The sequence below is a fragment of the Pantherophis guttatus genome, chromosome 1, assembly GCF_059756535.1.
Source record: "Pantherophis guttatus breed Tessera chromosome 1, ASM5975653v1, whole genome shotgun sequence".
Taxonomy (NCBI): Eukaryota; Metazoa; Chordata; class Lepidosauria; order Squamata; family Colubridae; genus Pantherophis; species Pantherophis guttatus.
In genome coordinates, this window is record NC_142063.1 from 70,672,431 (window position 1) to 70,696,450 (window position 24,020).

The window sequence follows — 24,020 nt, forward strand, 5'->3', positions numbered from 1 at the left end:
AGAGTCCTTCTTCCAATATTGCGCTACCAACAGCCTAGCTGCTGATATTAAGTTCAAAATCAATTTAGTCTCTGATACTGTACAATCTCCTTCTGTAATTCTTATGGTAATATACTTTCTTTCTGTACATAAATCAGCAGCAGAAGACAGCAGCATATCCCCACAGTTGCCACAGCCTACTTGTATTGAGCCTCAACAATGAGGCTGGACAATGCTGGACAATGCTTATTCACACAACTTAATATCTGGCAATTTCAGGCTACCAATTGATGGATTCCCTGCTGTCTTTTTCCCTTTCACCCAGCATTGCTAATCAGTAGGAAATCCAGCTACCAACTGCTTTCCTGAATCTGTGGCAAGGCAAAACTAAAGGTTCAAATCTTGATTCATACTATTTATTTATTTAAATTTATTAGTTATTACTTCATGCGTAATGTATGAATATTGTTAATGCTGTTCCATCGCTGATGTACAAATATCCAGTCAGAAAGGCATAACTAGAATGAGAAGGCAATCTTTATAACTTTATCTCAGGAAGCAAACAGTGTGCAGGACATTAATACTTTAATTTATTGTGAGTAATTTGGTTGCTAACATAACTGTATTTAGTTTTATTTGTGAAAAAAAATCAACAGAACTTCTTCTCAGTAAAGCATGTATCAGTCAGTTTATTACAGTTTTAGACCAATACAAGCAATGTGTCAAAGAGTGCTATGTGAGCCCTTATAAATCTATCTTAATAAGTAGTAAATAAAATCTAAGTCAATTAGTCAAAGTTAAAATACATTTATAAAATGATGAGAATCCATGAGTGAGGTCTAAAAGGAGCAATCTATGTCCAAGTTATAAAGTAGTCTCTAAAATTATATGAAGTGTGATAGCATCTAAAATTACAAAACGTGATAGTATCTAAAATTTAAGTAAAACATGATAGTTATTAAAAAAAGATAATATCTAAGATTACATAAGATCTGTGGGAACTTGGCTCATCAAGGTCTGGCAGCTATTCCTGCTGCTCCACAAAAGCTAGCCCCATACACTGTCAAAATGCAGCTCATCTATGAACAGCATCTGGGTATAGGCTGAATCTGAGCTGCTATGATATCTGCAAATCAGAGGGAGGATAAATCAGGTTCTGTCTAAAAGGAGCAACAAAGAAGAAAATGTCCTGTGGTTTCTGCTTTTCAAAATCACAGGGGCAGATTTTAGCCAATGGTCCTTTTTATTATTTGCCAGTTTTCCAGTGCTTCTAGTTGGGCAGGTAGTTGGCAGCCGTGACAATATATTTCTTGTATGCTAATGACAGAAAGGTTGGGGCCTTCCCTAGATATCCCTAATGCTCCCTATCTTTTTTAAAAAAATATTTTTATTAAACAGTTTAAAAAAAAAAAAACCAAAAAGAAATATTAACACTTTCTTCTTTTCAATAGTTTCACGTCGGTAATCCATACTTATACATTTTCTCTCTCTTATCCTAGTATATCTTTTATACATATATTTCTATTATATCATATATATCTCACTATAATGTATTATATCATTCTACTTGTTTTATTTACATTAAACATAAACGTGTACCCAATTTCCTTTCCACAATTTTTGTTTCTTCCCATTTGTTCTTATATTTCTACTCCTAATTCAATCGTTATTTAATCTTTCCTTGTCCTTTTTTCCCTTTTCCTCCAACCATTTATACCATCTCTCCCAGACTAGGTAGTATTCTGTTTCCTCTTTTTCTTGTATCTCCTTCTCCTTAATGTTCCCTATCTTTTATTCTTTGCTTCAAGGTTTGTTTCGCCTTATCATATTTCATCTTAAGAACCAAACAGGAGAGAGACTCAGTTTAGAAGATTAGATCCAATAGTCTTGTTCTAGGTAGATTGAAAGCTGACCAGGAGAATTAATGATGCTAGGCCTTGAAGATAAAAGTTAAGCTTTAACCAAAGTTTAATGGAAGCAAGGCACACTTTTGTTTCTTTTGCCATAGCTGTCTCCAGTTATAGATACTGGATATAGATAGCATTTAAGACTGAGCAAGGTATCTGGAGAGCTGGTCTCGTGAATTTGGTCTCAAATCTTTATCTACAACTAGGGACAAGTATGGCAAAAAATGCTTTCATAAAACTTTATGGAATTCTTATGCTAAATCAATGGAACTTGATAAGAATAAAAAAAAATAAGCAAAAGTTAAATGCATAGTAGGAGAAATTGAGATTTCTCTTTCCCCCCGCATTATTCTTACCTTTTATTTGGCCCCACCCCAAATCTATTGCTGCCTCCTGAGTCTCAGCTGATGGCTAGAGGGAAAAAACTGTATAAACTCTTGCCGCGGGGCTTCAAAGGGCCGCCCTACAGCTGATCAGTGTTAAAAGAAAACAAATGAGTAGACCAGTGCCTGCAAAAATATATGAGTAGATCAGTGCCTGCAAAAATATATGAGTAGATCAGTGCCTGCAAAAATAAATGGGTAGACCAGTGCCTGCAAAAAATAAATGGGTAGATCAGTACAGCTCTGCAAGCAATTAAATGCCTGGTAGACCAGTACCTCTGCTAAATCCTAAATAATTGTCATATGACCATCAAGCCACGCCCACAAAATAAGCCACGCCCACAGAACCGGTAGTAAAAAAATTTAGAACCCACCCCTGTCCCAAGGGGTTTGGGTCTTAGCTAGCCGTGCTGGCTGATGCAATCTTCCCAGATCCCATGTGGCGAGTTTCTGTTGCTAGATGGGTCCTATTGTGTTGCAGATGATAACAGGATATACAAATGATAAACCAGAAGAGTGAGGTGGATAACATTTTTTACTTTGGATTTACAAAAGAAATATGTAGGATTTTTTGAGAAGAGACAAAAAGAAAATGGAAAAAAAACAAAAACCCAGATCTTCCTGATTCTAGTCTAGCTGCATCTTAGTACAGCTACAGTAATTTACAGCTGCATAGGATTGGTTTTAGTTGTCAAGCATGCAGCCTTCTGAAAAGACTTTGCTATTTTTTTTATTTTTGCAAAGGCCACGAATATAGCAATTTACCACTGAATGTTTTAGCATATAATTGACAGCTTCTTCAGACTACTCCAAACAAATAAAATAAGTCATTTAATTACATGAACTCAGCCACTGTGTAGTTGTGTAACAAAGCTTAAGGGCTCTGCAAGACTGGAAAGACAAAGATTCATACTGTCCTGAGTGACAATTCTCAAACCAAAATATATTTTATAATTCTCAGACAGCCAGAGATTTCTAAGGGGGACCCGTCAAAAAGGTCAAGATGGCAGCCCCAGCTGCGTGATTGAAGCCTCACTCTTCTTTTATAGGTGTCATGTCTGTTAAAAAGGCCTATTTGGCTGCATGATTGTGGCTCCTAGCTTGACTTTTTTTGGACTCCTTTCCTGCTGACTCCTGTTTACTGCCACATAATAATGTAGAAGATTGATTAGAATTGGGGCCACCACCTACAAGAGAAAGCTTAAAGCAGTGTTTCTCAATCTAAATAATTTAAAGATGTGTGGATTTCAACTCCCAGAAATCCTCAGCCAATTTGGCTGGCTGGGAAATTCTGAGAATTGAAGCCCACACATCTTTAAATTCTTTAGATTGAGAAACACTGGCTTAAAGCGTTCTCCCAGTTTCTTAATGCCTTCATTGATGCAATCTGAAAACCGGAATGCTACAGATGAAAGGCAATATTCCATCGTGGACTTCTTCTAGGTCTGGTGTTTCTTTGGGAAGTACCCTTTCTTGTTCCTTTTCATGCCTCAGGGGCTCCAAAGATAAGTGGTCCTTTGGAAAGAAAATTATAATGCTCGAAGCAGGATATATAGTTCTGAATGGCTAGAAATTAACAATTAATGATGACCAAGATTTTTATACCATATTAATATACATCCACATACTGTACCTGATACATATTTAAGGTCTGCTTTCTTTAAAAAAATGTTTATTATTACAAATCATAGGTTATAGTTATAGTTTATATTATTGCTATAGAGCTGTATTTCTACAGTATTGACTAGAGGTTCTTAACACTATAATGATTAGAGGTATTATGTCAGTGTTGGCTATTGTTTGAAATGTCAATATTAATATTATTTAGATTTTTTTCACACAAAGCTGAATATAACATTAATAAACAACTGCAAATTATATCAAAAAGTTTGTTGTACAATAAAGCAGGGGTGAAATCCAGCAGGTTCTGACAGGTTCTGGAGAACCAGTAGTGGAAATTTTGAGTAGTTCGGAGAACTGGTAGCGGAAATTTTGAGTAGTTTGGAGAACTAGCAAATGCCACCTCTGTCTGGCCCCAGAGTGGGGTGGGATTGGAGATTTTGCAATATCCTTCCCCCAGGAGTGGGGAGGGAATGGGGATTTTGCAGTATCCTTCCCCTGCCATGCCCACGAAGTCACACCCACCAAGCCACACCACACCCACCAAGCCACGCCCACAGAACCGGTAGTAAAAAAATTTGGATTTTTTTTACTGCAATAAAGGTTTCTGCCCTAAGATGAACACTTAATACTAAGGTCTCCACTGTATTGTTACTTATTATTGTTTGCGTATGTTGACAAAAAGAGACAACAGATAAAGGAAAATCAGTAACAACAAAAGAAAAGGAAAGGAAAACAAAAATGTTTGGTTTCTAACTTCCTTCTCTCTATGCTTCTGCTAATAATTTGTGATGTTTGGAAGTTCCCTCAGAAGCCAAACCATAAATGTTTATACCATATTTGCCATGTGTGAATATTTAATACATACTGTAATGTGTAATACATCTACTTGATGTACTGTACTCAGCTGTAGATTGCAGGGAAATATCATTTAAGTTGAATTTTGAAGGCTTGATTATCTGTAGTAAGATGATGTGAGAGCTAGTTCTCATTTGGAGAGAAGTAAACAACCTGGTATTATACCAAGCCTTTTACAAAATATTGTAAAGGAACTTTCATCCCCAGGGGATGTGCTTCAAAATCTTTCTATAAGTATATGAAAGAAAGAAACTCAAGACAGTTGAAAACTATTTATTTTAAATACAGTTTACCTTTGATACACAGCAGTGACTGGAATTCTTTTCAATAATCATAATAAAACTTCTGAGATTTTGTATCCCTGGAAATATATTCTCCAGTGTCTTCCCTTCAGGGGTGGGTTCTAAAATTTTTTACTACCGGTTCTGCGGGTGTGTCTTATTTTGTGGGCATAGTTTGATGGTCATGTGACAATTCCTTAGGATTTAGCAGAAGTACTGGTCTACCAGGCTTTTAACTGCTTGCAGAGCTGTACTGGTCTACCCATTTGTTTTTGGAGCGTTCCGGTCTACCTATTTGTTTTTGGAATGCACCGGTCTATCCATTTGTTTTTGGAGCATTCCGGTCTATCAATTTGTTTTTGGAGCGCACTGGTCTACCACCACACTGCCTTTTACTGCTGATCAGCTTTAGGGCAGCCCTTTGAAGTGCCGTGGCAAGAGTTTAAACAGTTTTTTTCCTTCTAGCCGATCAGCTGGGACTCGGGAGGCAGCGAATAGATTGGGGGCGGGACCAGGCAGAGGTGGTAGTTACCGGTTCTCCGAATTACTCAAAATTTCCACTACCGCTTCACAAGAACCGGGGAGAACCGGTAGCAACCCACCCTTGCTAGCCAGGAGAGGGCAGTCACGGTTTTGCTGACTTTTTTCTTTTAAGAGAAATTGCCTAATGAAAGATTTCATATCAAATGGCCAGAGCTGGAGAGAGCTATATTTAAAATCAACAACTCAAAATGGTCAGTATGCAAATACATCTTTGTAACTAGGCAACCACTGTAAACAGTCAGATCCAAAGTCTTTTGAAAACTTGTGTTGCTTCCACAAATTGGAGTTTTGAAATAATTAATCTGTAAGGTAAATACAAAGCTTTGTTACCTATACAATAGTTAAGTGGAATTATCTAAATGATTATTTTAATAGAGTGGATATTCTGAATTTGTTGAATTTGGGGGTAGCACCTAAAAACAGTTTCTTTTCTGATTCTCATCAAAACATGAACAGTCAGAGTGGCCTGAATTAATTTGATATTAATTTAATATAGGAACTTGCAAATACTCATTGTGGTAATGAATAGAGTATTCTATTTAAAATATTGTGTAAATTCTAAACAGGAAACGAGAGGAAAAAATAGTGTAAATGAAGAATATACTGTGTTGTTGACACCAGAAAGATAATATTAAGTGCGACTGACCTTTTACCCTTTGCTTCAGAATTTGTTTTGTCCTTGTTAAGAACCAAGGAGGAGAGATGCCTAAATTTAGATTCAACAGATTTAATCCAGGTAGATTGATAGCTGACCTGGAGAATTAATGATGCTAGGCCTTGAAAATAAAAATTAAGTTTTAACCAAAGATTTATGAAAGCAAGGCACCCTCTTGTTTCAACTTTTGCCATACCTGTTTCTAGTCGTAGAAAAGCGTTTGAGACTCCACAAGGTTATCTGGAGAGCTGGTCCCATGAATTTGGATTGTATCCTTTCCAAGCCAATAAAACAAGAAGCTGAAGGGCAACCAAAATCCCACAAAAAAGCAGGACTAGTGTGAAAATTTGAAAAAAAAATTAAATGCAGCTGGGACATAATATTCTCCTATGGAGCGAAAATTAATAATGGGCATTGGCAGATCTTTGTCCAGTGGTAGCAGTATATTCTGATAATTTATTATCATAATAATAAATTCATTCAAAATAATAGATAACTGTCCAGTGGCAGTAGCATATTCAAAGTGAGCGTTTCTTGAGCCAGTAGCATGCATAACTTCTCCTAAATACTTGAAGCAGATCAATTGTTCTGTCATGTGATAATGCTCCTTGTCATCATCTGATAATTTATTACCATAATAATAAATTCATTCCAAATAATAGATAATCATTGTTGCAGTATTGGCCAATGCTCTCAGAGCTCTTTTAAGGTCCAGAAAAAACTATGGCATCATGTTTATAAAGCAGCAGAACACTGCTTCAATCCTTTAGCTTGGGGAGATAGCAATATGAATTGTTTAGATATATCACCATATCATTTATATAAAAGCTGAAAGCAGAGGTGAGGGTAGGTAAGCATTGATGGACAGTGCTTCTATCTTCTCTGAAACCAGCTGGCTCTTCCATTATCAGAATTTCCTGAACCAGCCAGTCTTTAGGTTTACCATGGAGGTGCTTAATACAAAATTTGCTGATTATGTGGAGTAGGCTAATTGGCCTGGAGTACGTAGGATCATCTTCTTGAAAACTGGAACTATAATTGCCAAGCCCAATCTTTGGGGACACATCCAGTGATGTCAATATAGGTAAAGAACAATACTGGAATTGGAGCCCATCACTCTATATTGTTCTTCATTAGTTCTGGGGGAATAAGATCAGTTCCAGGGGCCATCCTCCTCCTGAGCTGACTAATAAGGAATTTAATTTTGGTCACAGATACTGGGGGCCTCTCAGGCAGGTACTCCATTATTTGCACTGGGGACTCACAGAGGGCTCTTCATACATCCTCTGAAAGTGTATTGATAAAAGAAAACATTTGTAGTTCTGGGTTGAAATGAGAGGTCCTTGGTGCTCTTTGATTTTGGCTGTTTGCTTGCAGATATTTCATTACCCATTGCCCAAATTAGATAACACCATCAATGCACAGAAAATATAGTGCAAAGTGTAAATCTCAGGCTTTAAGAGGTACATAGGAGGAATAAGATCTCTGGATTCCTTTGCTGCTTGCATACCTTTTTACCCAAGTGATCCTTGTATCTTCCTTCTCCATGAAGGCCAGCAGTTGCTTCCATTTTTTTTAAGGGTGAGAAGATATCAACGTCATTACATTACTGTCCCTGTCTCAGATTTATAAAGATGATTGTTGTTGTTAGTTGTGAAGTCGTGTCTGACCCATTGCGACCCCATGGACAACATTCCTCCAGGCCTTCCTGTTCTCTACCATCCCCCGGAGTCCATTTAAGCTCACGCCTATTGCTTCAGTGATTCCATCCAGCTACTTCATTCTCTGTCATTCCATGGCTTGAAACTCAACATTAAGAAAACTAAGATCATGGCATCTGGCCGTCTCAATTCCTGGCAAATATATGGGGAAGAAATGGAGGTAGTGACAGATTTTATTTTCCTGGGCTCCAAGATCACAGCAGATGAGGACTGCAGCAGGGGTGAAATCTTAAATTTTTCCCTACCGGTTCTGTGGGCATGGCTTGGTGGGGGGGTGTCCTGTGAGTGGGCATGGCCAACTCAATATCACTCACAGCCATGTCTACTCAGTCACAAGACCCCCTCCCACCAAGCCACGCCCACAGAACCCGGTAGGAAAACTTTTTAAATTTCTATTCTGCCGGCGTGTCCTTACCTTTCTTCCGCGGCTCTGCCCACCCGCCCCATTCCCCAACTCCATCCTTGCCGCGGAGCCGCTGCCTGCTCGCCCTTTGCCACACAGCTCCGCCCACCCGCCCCATTCCCCGGAGTCAGGGAATGCACCATTCCCTGACTCCTACTGCTCACCTTTCTCCCATAGCTGGCTGTCAAGGAAGGCAAGCGGCTGAAAGTTACCAGAGTCGCTCACTCTCCTTCTTGAATGAGCCGTTCTGGTCCATGTGCCGGCTGTGCAAGCGCACACTCAACCTGCCGCTGATGAATGAATTAAATAAACGGTATGTGCTTGCGCAGCCGGTGCATGGACCAGAGCGGCTCATTCAAGAAGGAGAGTGAACGACTCTGGTTTTCCAAGTACTAACGAGGCAGCAGAGAGAGCCAACGCCATTGTGGAAAAATATCTTAGATGCTATGTCACCTATCAGCAGACCAATTGGGTGGAACTCCTGCCATTTGTGGAGGTGGCATACAATAATGCTGTCCACAGTAGTACTAGCTTTACCCCATTTAGAGTAGTGCATGGGTTGGATTTCGTTCCCATACCTGAGTCTCCGCAAGAGCCCCCTATTCCCCTCAACCCAAAAGAGTGGATAGATACCTTGCCAGGGATGTGGGAAGCTGTGAAGAAGGCCTTGAGGAAAACTGCAGAAACCCAGAAGATACAGGCAGACAGAAAGCGGGCTCCCCAGAAGCCATTCTGGGCGGGAGACAGGGTGTATCTATCGACCAAATACTTAGTGTTAAGGATCCCCTGTTGGAAGTTGGGTCCAAAGTTCGTGGGGCCCTTCCCCATCGTACGAATAATTAATCCTGTAACAGTGGAGCTGAAACTACCCAGACTGTTAGGAAAGGTGCACCCTGTTTTTCACAGTAGTCTGCTTAAGCCTGTAAGCGAGTCCCTTCATCCACAACCATTACTGGTGCCTGGTCCCGTGGAGGTGGGAGGAGAGACCCATTATGAGTTTGATTGGATACTAGACTCCCGACTGCATAGGGGTTGATTGCCTTGTTCAGTGGAAGGGAAATCCCAATACAGAAGCCTCCAGGGTGGCAAGTGGAGACATATGGGGGCCCATCTGCTCAGGAAGTACCATGGGAAATATCCTCACAAACTGGGGAGGGGGCATATGGGAGCCTGGATATAATACTCTTTTGCTATGTATCCTCACTATCTGTGCATACTATCTTCCAGGTGCGGCCCTGGTGAGAGAGGAGCCGCTTGTCAAACCTCGGGGTTTGCTTTAGCAGGGGAGTGGAGGGAAGGTCCTGGTGGTTGGGGAAAGTTTGTGATGCCGGCGGCTGCAGCCAGGCATCGGAGAAACCCCATTGGAGCGCCAATCAGCTGTGGCAGGGAGGTGGCCAGCACAAATCTCTGTTGGAGCGCCAATCAGCTGTGTGACTGGGAGGCGGCCAGTGCGAGGCAACCAGGATGCCCGACGATCAGCTGAGCAACCAGAATGCCCGATGAGCAGCTGTGCAGCTATATGGAGCCGGGCGAGTGACTTCCGGGCAAGGACTGCACCGGCGGAGGGCATGGCTTGCCTATATAACCATGCTGGGAGGTGAACACTCCCAGTACTGACTTTAATTCCAGATTGCGGAATCAAACCCACACACCTGGGGTTGTTACTACTGGATTAGGTCCAGAGCTCGGACTGCTTGAGAGTCAGCTTGAGATTAGTCTAACAGCTCACTAAAAGAATTAATCAAGCTTCTTCTAGAGATTCATTAGAAAGCTGTATTGCTGTGGGTTGTCCAAGTTGTTTGCTTAGATTTCTCCCTTGCAAAGATACTGTTGATAAGATGCCCTCATAGTTGTCCAAATGGTGAATATTAGATTAAAGTGCTAGTACCATCTTAGCCAAACTGAGTTAGAGGCTCAGAGTTAGAGGCTGACTTCCTCAGAATGGAAACACATATTGGGAAGATCAAAAAGATCCTCTGAAAGGTTTAAGTTTGAAGAACATGCTGGGGATTGTAGGTGCCCAAATATCAGCAGGATGCAATGCCTCTAGGTGAGAGTCATTCTACCTTTTTAAAGTGCATCAGTTGTCTTTTCCAGTGTAATAGCTGGCTTAAGGAATCAATGATGGCTTTTTAGATCGCCATCTGCCTCTGTTTACTCCATTATTTAACATTTGCAGAATTATCCTAGTAGTTTGAGGAGATCCTTGTCTTTTACAAGGTTTTTGCCCTTCTCACCTTTCTTTGTAGGATTGCTTAACCTTCTTTTTTCTTCCCTGTTATTTCCTCTTATTAGGCTGAGTTCAGGGTCCAGGTCTTCCTTCCAGCTATTCCAGTTTCCTTCCAGCTGTCAGCTATTTGTTTGGAACAATATATAGATGCAGATCAGTTTCTTTGGCTAGCTGGACAGTTTAGTTTGATTGACTCTCAGTAAATTTGGCAAAATATTCTTTTAGAGAATTTGCTTTGTTTTTAATTGTGGTTGTCAAGTCAAGGTATGTGCTTCAGTAGACTATGCCTAGCTATAAATTTTAATCTATTTACTGGTTTCAGCCTGTAGGTCCTTCTTGAGAGGTTCATACTTATTGGATAAATGAAGTGAGATTATGTTATTTACAAGAGACGCTTGTTTGCTTGTGATGTATCTGTAACTTTTTGTTGTTTCAGAGGCATTGATGAAGTCTGTTTATCTGAGTTGTGGTGGTGCAGCGGCTACTGCAGGCTACTTCTGCTGACTGCCGGTTGCCAGCAATTGGGCAGTTCGGATCTCAAGGTTGACTCAGCCTTCCATCCTTCCGAGGTCGGTAAAATGAGGACCCAGATTGTTGGGGGCAATATGCTGACTCTGTAAATCGCTTGGAGAGAAGTGTAAAGCACTATGAAGCGGTATATAAATCTAGGTGCCATTGCTATTGCTACCTGCTGTTGTTTCTTCTTTTTCCCCCCACGACAGTAGTGCAAATGTTCTTTCGATAAAAACAACTCACCCAATAATTGCAATAATAAAAAAGGTAGTAAGAGTACAAGATGGGGCTAAGGGGGAAAACGATCTGAAAATATATAGTAAACTAAAATGCAGATAGAATTTTTTTAAAAAGGCTTTTAGGAGGAGTTAATTATAAGGATTACAACCATCTTTCTTCCCTCCCCCTCCCCCTCCCCCTCCCCCTCCCCCTGGTAAGCATGTGGTAAAATTGCAAATTCAGAAGAATAATGTGCTTAACTCAGACTAAGCAACTTTTACAATAGAGAAACGTTGTTTAAGAAAGCAATGGCAAAGAAATAGGATGTCCTCATCAATTATGGTTTCTCAATGCTGTTTTTCTTTGATGAATATCCATTCATTACAATAGTTAAGCACCACCCATATATCCTGGCATTTTATTTGGCCTTGTCCTGTTCCATATAGATTGACTATAGATGAACAGATCACCATGTGGATTCCAACTCTCCGTCCCACCTAAAATAGGTTTTTATTACCAGATAACATAAATATTCTGTGATGGCAAGAGCTGGTTGGGCTGACCCCAAAAATTTACCTGGGTTTTGCTTACCTTGTTTGTTATCTGAAATTTGTTATCATTAACGTTATGGCATATTTATCTTCCTTTTGTGGCACAGGAAAACCTGAACTATCTCAGCAGAAGAGTGGAATGAGGCAATTTGATTTTTTTTGAAATGTTTTATTTTTTTAAAAAAACACACAGCTACCTAGCCACTAGTCAAAAGTCTTACCATTCTCGATAAAATGGAGGTCTCTAATTTGTTCAAGAGCCAAAATGTCTTTCCTTCTGAGTCCACTTTAAAAGTCAAAGTCGACAGAAAGAACTTGCCATCATACCAAGCTATGTTGTCTGTGATGAAGGCAAAAATGCCTTTTATGTATCAGAAAGATGTTAGCCATGCTGAGTGGCATTATGCGCATTATCAGAAACAATGTCTTAAGAATGTATCCAAGAGCATTCATTTTTCCAAAGAAACCATTAAGCCATCAGCTTTATCATATAAAGATTATGACCCTAAAGGTCTATATGATTTTTCTACTATTCTTCGTCAATGTAAAGATGAAGATATTCCTAAAAAGCTAAGGAAACCAAGAAAACTGAAACCATCAAGATTACCTCATTTGAGGGAACCAGAAATTATTCCTGTCCAAGAAACCTCTGGGAATCTCCCTCTGTTCTTAGAAGACTGTATCTGGGAAGCCAAACTAGAGAGTACCCAAGCAGAGCCCAAATTGCTGGTACCCATTCCTCCTCCTCCTCCTCTTTCTCCTCCTTCTTCTGACCTTCCAAATATCCAGGCATTCCCAACCAAACCCTCTGAGAAGTTAGAAGTCTCAAGTAAGAAAAGACAGTCCAAATTCACAGTCTGGGATGAACCCGAACAAGAAAAACTGGGGTGGGAAGATACACTGTTAACAAAGATAAGCAAAACAACAGCTCAATGGATTGTGAACAATCAAACCTCTTGGGGAGGTTGGGTTCAGGGTAAGCTAAAGCATTTCAAGAAACAGAAGTACGATTGGAACAGCATCAGATATGTACTCCCTTGTGAAAGTGATGTGGAATTATTGGATGGAATTCTAGCAGAGGAAACAGTGGAAGGAGGTCCTATTCACAAAGATGAACAAAAGAAGCTAGAGACGTCTCTCGCTGCTTACTATAGGTAGGACACAATAGTTATTATTACAATAGAAAAAAATATGTAACTTGGAATTGAGTTTTGGAGCCCTTGGTGCTCTCTTAAGTTTGGTTATTTGCTTACAGGTGCTTCATTACCCAACTATACTGTATAACATCATCAGTGTTAGTGAGTGTGGAGTTTGCTCCCTGTTAATGTGCAATAGTTTGCCTTGCCTGTCTTGGTGAGGGTGTGGTTTTCTCCTTGGCAGTTCCTTGATCAGTCATTGATAGACACATGGAGATAGACTACACTGACACACCATTCAAAAGAGACAATAAAAAGTTATGTCACAGTTAATCAATACCCAGATAAGCATGATACTAAACAAACAATAAAAAAGAAAAAAACTTAATCAAGGAACTTCCAAGGAGATAAACCATACCTTCACCAACTCTGGCAGGGCAAGCTGCAGTATATAAACAGGGAGCAAATCCAACACTCACTAGCACTGATGATGTTACCTAGTTGGGTAATGAAACATCTGCAAACAAACAACCAAGCTCAGAGGGCACCAAAGACTCCATGGATATTATTACTTTTCCTCCTGATATAAATATTTCAATAAGATGTGAATCTCAGCAAGTTCTATAGAATTTACTTCCAATTAAGGATGCATGGAATATACTATAGTGGTAGTCCTCGAGTTATGACCACAAGTGAGCCCAAAATTTATGTTGCCAAATGAAACATTTGTTAAGTGAGTTTGCCCCATTTTACAAATTTTCTTGCCACAGTTGTTAAGAGATCGCATTTGTTAAGTTAGTAACATGGTTGTTAAATGAATCTGGATTCCTCATTGACTTTGCTAGTCAGAAGATCACCAAGCTGATTATATGACCCTAGGACACTGCAACCATCATAAATATGAACCGCCTATCAAGCACCTGAATTTTGATCATGTGACCATGGGGATGCTGTAATGCAATGATTGTAAGTGTGAGAAATAGTCATAAGTCACTTTTTTCACTTCTGTTATAACTTTGGTCCCTAAATGAACTGTTGTAAATCGAGTATTGCCTATGCTGCTTTTATGATTAAATGGGTTATTTTTCTGGCCCATTCTTTATATTTGAAAAATGAAGGGACAACATTAAGGCAGTTTTATGAAAGATAATCAGGGTAGTAAAAAAGGCAAAGGCAACACTAGTAAAATGGTGAACCTGTAGTAAAACAAAAACCGTGCAAAAGATTTTGAAAAGAACAAGTCCGGTTTCTTTTATTAAAGTTTATCAAACAATCAAAATATCACCTCCCCACACACAACCCTTCCCACAACTGAACTGGTACCCCAAAGGTCCTCTCCTTTTATCTGCCCCACTACTCCTTCCACCCATATCAGACTGGAGAACTGACAAGAGGAGGTCCCTTCTCCTTTCTGCGGGAAATGCCAAGAGAACTGACACAGTAAAAACTCACTTCCCACCCTCTTCTCCCACCCTGCATCTTTTACCACTTATGGTTTGGCAAGAAAAGTGGAAAAGATTTTTGGCACATGGAAAACCTGAGTCTTCCACTGCTAATAGACAAGTGGCCTTGAAAATCAGCAGTTGAGAACTTGTGGGGAGAATGTACACATAATGGCTTTAGATAGCCAACAGAAGCAGAGCAGGATAGGCACCTACCTCTAAGCTTACCCCAGAAAGAATTGTTACTTGTATGCCCCAGCTTGTGTTGCAGAGATAGGACAAAGATCCTTTTGCAATGGAGCAAGGAACTATAGGTAAAAATTGCCTTGGTGACTGTTGAAGAGAACATGGGAAGGAAAAACAAAGGGGAAATCTCTCAAAAGTAAATATCTCCCATGTACAGAACAAAAATAACTATCTTTGTCTAGGTCTATATCTTCATGTTCTATGATACAATTAATTTTAAACCATTAAATCAGATCAATGAACACAATGAAAAAAACAGGAAAACAGAGCTACATGTACTACCATAGTTTATGTGGTTAACTTCTCAATATGTATTAAATGGGGTTCCCAGAGGTACCCGATTGCTAGGATGGCTTTTTTAGACCACAATAAACAGATGTCTAGTTATCCATTAGACATGGAATAAAAACAAACCAATGAAAGAAACCCTCTCCAAAACATGGAAAAACTGCAAAAAAATCCAGTTCTACCTGTAATCTAGGGTTCTTAAGTAGGATTTTTTTTTGGTATGAACTTGGCTACTACTAAATTAATGACTATTTAAAGGGTTGCCACCAGTGGTGGGTTCCTCCCGGTTCGGCCTGGGTCGACCGAGCCGGTAGCGGTGATGCTATTATGTCACCGAACCAGTTCTCTTTCATCGGGAGCTGGGCCCTCCCACCCGCCCCCGCGTTATTCCTACCTTATATTTCTTCTTTTTTCACCCAGCTGAGAGGTGCGGCAGAGCGGATTGCCGTACCTCAGCTGAGCAGATTCGTAACGCGCTTGCGCAAAGCGCAAGTTTGGCGCGCATGCAAACCATGTGCACGAACCGATAGTAAAGTCAGTTAGAACCCACCACTGGTTGCCACCTCTCTCTTTCCTCCTGACACTACATTTTTCATTTTTTCTCTTAGTAGCTGTTTTTCCTCCTTCAATTCTTCTCACTGCTGATCCTCCCACAGCCTTACCTGTTGTTATGATAGCATCTGTCAGAACATCTCTGCAGGTGTGTAGATCTGAAGCCAGAAACCACAATGAACTGAGATTCTAGTCTATATATTGTGGAGGTTTGAATTTAAATTCTTGCACAGACTAAGTGGTTTCTGGCCTCAGTTCTAGTTCTAATCTGAGCTCTAAGAACTATTCAAATATTATGATTTATTACTTTATTTTATTTATAAATCTACTTAATAATGAGTGATTCAAGGCATTGCATGAAGAGGATTGAAAGGCATAATAAAATTAGAGTATTCCGTGAGCATAAAACCCTACTATAGTAAATAAGCTCCATTTGTGATTGATGGGTCCCATTTTGGATAAATCACGAGTTGCATTATTTTCTCCAATTTAGCAATCTATGAAGGTCTATTACAATATATACTATAATTTCTATCCAGCTAACCAGCTTGGCCAGTTGGTTATGCTTATTGATTTATTTCCATATAAATCAAGTTAACTTTCTTTCCATACAAATCATGTTCACTGAAAACTTCCAGGTTACCATCTTTTCATGCAAGAGTGGTAGGCGAGGATGATCTACTCTTTCCCAATCAAACAGCAGACAAAATATCAATGAAACATCTCAGACCAGCGACTCCTGTTAAACGTCGTGAGCGGCTGCACCCCAGGACTGGGAAATGTTCATATGTGACTCAGAATGCCTTTGAACAAGAACTTTATTTTGGTAAGCATCAGGGGAATGACTAAAGAGCTTTAACTTTATAGAGTGAAAGACTGATTCCAAAATTGGTTCCACTATAAGCTTGCAGAAAATTCTACTCTGCCAAATCAAATCTTGTGTATCGAAACACATGACAAATATTACTAGAACAATAGATGTTAAAACAATGATGTCTTTATTTTGAGAGTTGTGTAGCAGTCTATCCTATCTGGAAATTTTTAATATTGCAGATAGCAGTGGTGATAGAAGACTGAGGAACCCTGGTGGTGCAGTGGTTAGAATATAGTATGCAGGCTAACTCTGCCCTCAGCCAGGAGTTCGAACCTGACAGGGCTCAAGGTTGATTTAGCCTTCTATGTTTCCAAGATCGGTAAAATGAGGAGAAGATTGTTGGGGGCAAGATGCTGACATTTTAAACCATACAGAGAGTGCTGTAAAGCATTGTGGAGCGGTATATAAGTCTAAATGCTATTGCTATTTTCCTCACCCATATTTGTGAGTTTCTCCAATGCATCTGGTTGGCCATTGAATGATATAAAATGCTAGACCAGATGAATCTTTGGCCTCATTCATTTGTCAGATTGCCAGATTCTCATTTTCCTCAAAGGACTCCAGAAATGTTATAGACTCAGAGATGTTCAACCAGTAAAATTAGTGCCTAAACTTTGATTTGCACATAGGACCTCCTCTAAACACTATAAGCTACTGTACCAGAGGTGGGTTTCAGCAGGTTCTGACCAGTTCTGGAGAACCAGTAGGGGAAATTTTGAGTAGTTCAGAGAACCAGTAGTAAAAATTCTGACTGGCCCCACCCCCATCTATTTTCTGCCTCCCAAGTTCCAGCTGATCAGGAGGAAATGGGGATATTGCAATAACCTTCCCCTGGAGTGGGGAGGGAATGGATATTTTACAGTATCCTTCCCCTGCCACACCCACCAAGCCATGCCCACCAAGCCATGCAACGCCCACCAAGGCACACCCACAGAACCGGTAGTAAAAAAATTTGAAACCCACCACTGTACTGTACCATGCTTATGGGATACAGAAAAGCATTCAGCATTTAGAAATAATGTTGCTAAGTTCCAATGGTTTTCTTCCTCTTGTATACTTTCAGGGTCAGCCAAGATTATCCATCAAAAAACCAAGAAGGATCGTATCATTCTGGATAATCATGATGAATATAACAAACATCTAGAACAATGCTACCCAAGACCTCCAGAAATCTGGAGCTTCAAATCACCAAAAAGGACAAGTAAGAGTGGAGCACTGTGCTGATTTCCCCCCATATTTTATTCACCATTCTCATTTGAGAGAGAAATATTGCTTTCAAAATTATGTTAATATATCGAAATAATTTGATGAAAATGATCATCGCTTTTTTAAAAAAAAATGAAATTAAGAGGATAGATTTTCACACTTTCACTTTTTGTGTGTGTGGAAGACTACTCTTGTTTTCAACGTGATTTCTCACAGAAATCACGAAAGTGAAGAAATACCTACTTCACTGTAAATCCTACATGAAAAATCCCTTAACTGGAATGATGTAGGTTTGTAATGTTTTTAATCACTTGCGTCCTTATATTTAAAACATTTTAATTTAAATTTGGTATCGGTCTAAGTTCTATTATTTCTCTTTCACACAATTTCCTAATCATATTCCCACATAGCTTCTTGAAATTACAAGTAATCTTCGGTTAGTGACCAGGATTCAAAGTTCTGATATCTATACCTCCATAGTCATATGAACCATTTTGGGCATTTGATAATTGGCCTGCATTTATGATTGTTTACAGCACCCCATGATCAAATGGCTACAAATTTTGGGCAAAAAATGGTCCTGAATAATGGGTTCCCCTAATTGTATAAGGTCTCCTGCTCGAGCAAGTAATTGGGCTAGAAGACTACCAAGGTTTCTTCCAACCCTGTTTTTCTGTGTTCTAATGACTGTGGTGTTCGCTCAACAACCATGGTGTTTGCTTAATGACTGCCACAAAGTAGTCCTAAAACAGAAGTCCTTCTATTCTTCTATTAAATCAGGTGCAGTCATGGGATGATTCTCTTTACAACTGTCATGACTTATGACTGAAAGCATGGGCTCAGTTACAGTCATAAATCTACCTTTATCCAGGGAAATATTTAGATATAGCTTTTCTCCTTTAATCAAAGAAAATATCCTGATACAGATTATCTGTTCCCCATAGGAGAAAGCGGGATCAAAAAAGTCAAGATGACCATAGCTATTCCAGTGAAGCACCATCCATTTTTTTACAGGTGCCCTGTAGTCTTACAGTCAGAGTGGGGCTATGATCACATGATTTCCTCTAGGTGCAATCTGCTTGCCTCATGTTCTGGAACATGCTAATGGATAAAAATATTCAGCCCACAAATTGTGAAGTAGTCTGCTCTGCCACCAACAGGGATTTGTTTTGCATGGGAAAAAATTCTAGTTCCTCACAAAAACTGAGTGGTGTTATTGTCCGTTCCATAGATAGGCGATCAGGATACGAAAGAAGAAAAACTGCTATTTAATTATGTAAATAATTGAATTATGTAAATAATTGAATTCATAATAAATTAAATAACAATTTAATTATGTAAACTCTTCCCTGGATTTTCAAAATGATTTTTCCATCTGTTTTCCTGATTTGATCTATCAGAGTTTCATTATTTATTGATTATTATGTAATTCACTTTCATCATTTGAATCCTTAAAATAACTCTCCATTTTTCCTTTTCTCTCTAATGCGTCTGCTCCAGCATTCACAGCTAAAAAAATTGCTTTAACTTCATATGACTTGACTACCTATATTCACTGAATTTCAATGTGTAAATAACATTTCTATTCAGATATTATCTATTTGTTCTGAACAATACAAAAGCCATTGGGATAATTTAAAATTTTGCCCTAATCATTCACTATATAAAGTGAGCCAGCCAGGGGAAGTCAAATTTGCTGTTTAGACATTAATATTTATTTTCATTCATCACTTTTGCAAGCAAGAACTAATATGAATGAATTACTAACTAGCTTTCATTAAAATTGTTCTCGATCAGCTAAAAAAGTACAGAAGGGAATGATCCACTGGAAAACACTTCCCACTCTTATTGAAGATTTTTCCCAAGTGGATGAAATACAGTCACCTGACCCAAATGAAAGAGAAAGAGATCCGTGCACTAAACAGGAAGAGAGTGTGTCTGAAACTGTTCGCATCCGTAAGACAATGCTGGAACAATGGAAAGCTGCCTGGAAATTTGGTAAGTACATACTCTTACTCTAGTTCTGGCTTTAATTTGTTAAAGCCCATTTAAGACAATGGCCAGTTTTCTGTTTTGAGTGCTGCCATTAATAATTGTTAAATCCCCTCTAACCTGTTATGAATGGGTTACTTGAAATATTATTATTATTATTAATAATAATAATATCCTGTTTCCCCCAAAATAAGACATCCCCTGATAATATTTTTGAGCGCATGGCAATAAGGCCAAGGGTTTCAGGGTTCAAAAAAATTTCAGGGTTTCAAAAAAATATAAGAGGGGGTTTTATTTTTGGGGAAACATAATAATAATAATAATAATAATAATAATAATAATAATAATAATACCACCGGATTTCAACATTTTGACTCTACAAAAAACCACCTTACTTGGAACAGCTTACATCCTCCGACGATACCTTAACAGTTCTTAGGTCCTTGGTTAGGACTCAAGCTGCTGAGCTATTAACCAGTCTCAAAGGCTGTGAATCTCACTGAAGATTAAATAATTATAATTATAATTATAATTATTATTATTATTATTATTATTATTATTATTATTATTATTATTATTATTATTATTATTTTATAAGGTACACCAGCAAATTGCAGCTTCCTGCAATAACACCAGCGGAACTGCAAAAAACTGCGCTACTTGGGACATTGTACATCTTTAGAAGGTACTTGGTTGATACCTACGACTCTGGCAGCAACCCATATCAACCACTAGCACCAGTCAATGGTATTTGTGATGCAGTTTTTAATGTTCAGTTGACTGAGTTTCATATTTAATTAATAACGATAATAATAATAATAATTTAAATGTTCAGTTGACTGACTTTCATGTTTAATGAATAAAAGTAGAATAATAAATATCCTCTCCAACATTCTTCTTATGGTATTTTTGTACTTAACTTTCAGATCCTCATTGGCAGACAGCAACTATAGAAGGGATACTTGTAGACCTTGCTGATTTGCATGTTCAAAATCGGATCAATGGTCTACTTGTCTGTGCCTCTGCTGTGCTTGAGCGTCCCTGTAAAGTCCGAAATGCAAATCAGAAGTCAGGTAGATGCGTTGGGTGGAAATTTCTATCATTTCACTTACATTTATTGAGAATTACTAGATACTACAGCTGCTGGGATATAAACAATAACTGATTCAAGTACTCTGATGTCTTCCTAGGCAAGTTGGGTTGCAGTTCCATCTATTGATACATAAGAGAAGGCTTAACTGAACCTATTGGATGATACCATTCACTAGTAATTCAAGAAATCATACAAAATACATATGAAGAGTAGTGCGGTAGCCCAGAGGTGGAGCTCTCGCCTCATAATCCAGAGGCTGTGAGTTTGATCCTAGGTAGAGGCAGATATTTCTCTCTTTGGGCAGAGGGAGAATATATCTGGTGAAAAAACTCCACATTGGTGACAGGAAAGGCATCTGGCCAGTAAACACTCAGCTCCATTCAGTTGCCCAGACTCCACCCCGCAAGGGGTTATGGGGTTGTTTAAAAGAGGATAATACAGAACATATATGAAAACAATTCGGTTTCTGGATGCATTTGATACTACAGGTAGTCCTCGCCTTACAACAATTTGTTTAGTGACTGTTGAAAGTTACAGCAGCACTGAAAAAAAGTGACTTATGACTGTTTTTCACACTTACAGCTATAACAGCATCCCCATAGTCACGTGATCAAAATTCAGACGCTTGCCAATTCATTTTTATGATGGTTGCAGTGTCCCGGGGTCAGATGATTCCCTTTTGCAACCTTCTGACAAGCAAAGTCAATGGAGAAATCAGATTCACTTAACAGCCTGTTACTAACTTAACAATTGCAGTGGTTCACTTAACAATGTGGCAAGAAAGGTTGAAAAACAGGGCAAAACTCACTTAACATTTAGCAGCAGAAATTTTGGGCTCAGTTGTGGTCGTAAGTGAAGGACTAACTGTACTTTTATATCAGGACAATGAAAGGAAATGCCTTTTATTGACCTAGTAGTTTATATTTAATCTTAACCCTGAGATGAATCAGTAAAGTAACCTAAATTAAATCAAAATTAACCTGTTTTTTAAAATTGCAAAACTACCAAACTTTTACAAAATTTTACAAGTTCCTGTAAGATGATATTCCAAATGATATCGACATTTTGCATGAGAACAGCAACATTTTACAAAATGTCATGCAAGAATGCTGAAACATTATGTGAGTTCTTATAAAAAATATTTTCTTGCATTAGATGTCATGAAATGTTAGGAGAGATTTATAGAATCTTGCAAAATGAAGTAATGTCATAGGATTTTATATGTCCAGAATTTAAAGAATGCTGAATTTTATATTGAACTATAATGTACTTAATTCTTTTTGTGAATGTGAATCAGCCTATTATACCTTACGGATTGTAGTTTTAAAATCTTGGCTTATTGTTATAAGCAAGTACAGCCATTAAGTCACATCAATGGGTTTGTCTGGCCCCAGAAGTTCCAGTATATAAAATTGAGGATTTAAAACAAATACGCTGGTAACTGACTTTGGATTTCTAACATTTTAAATATAAATGTTATTATTGGACTACAAGAGTCACCTTCTAGGGAAGATGGGCAGCAAAGAAATTTAATAAATAATAATAATGGTGACCTGGCTCTGTCAATTAGCATGGAGATCCAATAGTGGTATGCAACAATTGAGGGGATTGGTCGTTAGAGGGCACTCCATCTGTTCTTTTAACGTGTCTTTTTCACTTTATCTTTGTATGGATTTTATGGGTTTTATTTGTAAACTATTCAGAGTCTCTTAGATGGTGAGGTGGGCAGTGTATACATTTGATAAATAAATAAATAATGATGCTATCCTCTTGCCCCACTGCAATTAATACACATTGATGCCTTGGTAAGGCCACACTTGGAATACTGCATCCAGTTTTGGTCGCCACGATGTAAAAAAGATGTTGAGACTCTAGAAAGAGTGCAGAGAAGAGCAACAAAGATGATCAGGGGACTGGAGGCTACAACACATAAAGAACGGTTGCTGGAATTGGGTATGTCTAGTTTAATGAAAAGAAGGACTTGGGATGAGATGATAGCAGTGTCCCAATATCTCAGGGGCTGCCACCAAGAAGAGGGAGTCAAACTATTCTTCAAAGCACCTGAGGGCAGGACAAGAAGCAATGGATGGAAACTAATCAAGGAGAGAAGCAACCTAGAACTAAGGACAGTTCCTGACAGTTAGAACAATTAATCAGTGGAACATCTTGCCTCCAGAAGTTGTGAATGCTCCAACACTGGAAGTTTTTAAGAAGAGATTGGACAACCAGGTGTCCGAAATGGTATAGGATTTCCTGCCTAAGCAGAGGGTTGGACTTGAAGACCTCCAAGATTCCCTTCCAACTCTGTTATTCTATTCTGTTCTGTTCTGTTCTGTTCCGTTCTGTTCTGTTCTGTTCCATTCTGTTCTGTTCCGTTCTGTTCTGTTCTTCTATTCTAATTTGGGATGCACATTCCAAAGCTTAGCTAAGAAATACTTTAATGATCTTCAACGCACAATGACTTACTTCATTTTATTTTTTTAATTCTCTCCATTATCTCTGAAGAGAGTCATGCCCTTTGCAATGCACATTTAAAAGCCTTTCTGAAACCATTAGAAAGCAAAAATCTTTCAAAAGCTACAAAACCTTCATAGCAATTTATTTATAAAACAAATTATTAATTTTTAACCTACCGTAAGTATATTTTTAGAATCCGGCATTGTTTCATCATGCACATGTGCTGTTTTCCTCAGAAATAGGACTAGATGCTTCCACAAAAGACATAGAAATTAAGGATTTACCGAAAAAAATACAACCCTTGCTGCATAAAACTCTGTTTGACACGGATGCCCATGTACGAATGGCAGCTGCAGTATGCTTCTATGCCATGTGGAAACCAAATCCAGAAGCACAGTCTATCATGAAGAAAGCTCTGATAGATGGTTAGTAAAAATCTTTTTTCTCCCTCTGTATGAATGTCACTAATCCATAAAGCCATGATAATTGAGGGGTCCTTGGTGCTCTCTGAACTTGGTTGTTTTCTTGCAGATGTTTCATTACCCAAACTTGGTAACTGTAGGAGGGGAACACCACCAAGACAGTGCCAGGACCAGTAGGACATAATCAACTCAGAAAGGCAAAGGCCACAGGCATAGGAAAATGACCTTCCCAAAATAGAACACATGGACATCAGGGCCATTTAGGAACAAAAGAGGACCCAGGGAAATGACACACACAAAAGACTCAGGACATGCCAGGAAAGGAACTATCAAGACAGCAGAAACTAGGAGAGTAAAACAAAAGGGATGGCAGAGGATTAGCAAAAGGAAAAGATTTAATCAATAGCCCCAGCAATCTGATAAGAGCCAAGCCGGGAGTAAGGGCTTAA

General features: G+C 38.9%; 1 protein-coding gene across 3 annotated transcripts in view; it reads left to right on the forward strand.

Moving 5' to 3' along the window:
• Positions 1-5,227: 5,227 nt before the first annotated feature.
• The window catches only part of HEATR4 (HEAT repeat containing 4), a 37,257-nt gene continuing 18,464 nt past the window's right edge, over positions 5,228-24,020 (forward strand). For all 3 annotated transcript variants that reach the window (XR_015731296.1, XM_034417726.3, XM_087882360.1), the window contains exons 1-7: positions 5,228-5,880; positions 11,971-13,017; positions 16,166-16,353; positions 17,465-17,602; positions 19,405-19,605; positions 20,526-20,672; positions 23,386-23,574. Coding sequence is in view for 2 of the 3 variants with exons in the window: in XM_034417726.3 (XP_034273617.2) it covers positions 12,098-13,017; positions 16,166-16,353; positions 17,465-17,602; positions 19,405-19,605; positions 20,526-20,672; positions 23,386-23,574 (1,783 nt within the window). In the remaining variant the exon portion in view is untranslated. The remainder of the gene's footprint in view (positions 5,881-11,970; positions 13,018-16,165; positions 16,354-17,464; positions 17,603-19,404; positions 19,606-20,525; positions 20,673-23,385; positions 23,575-24,020) is intronic.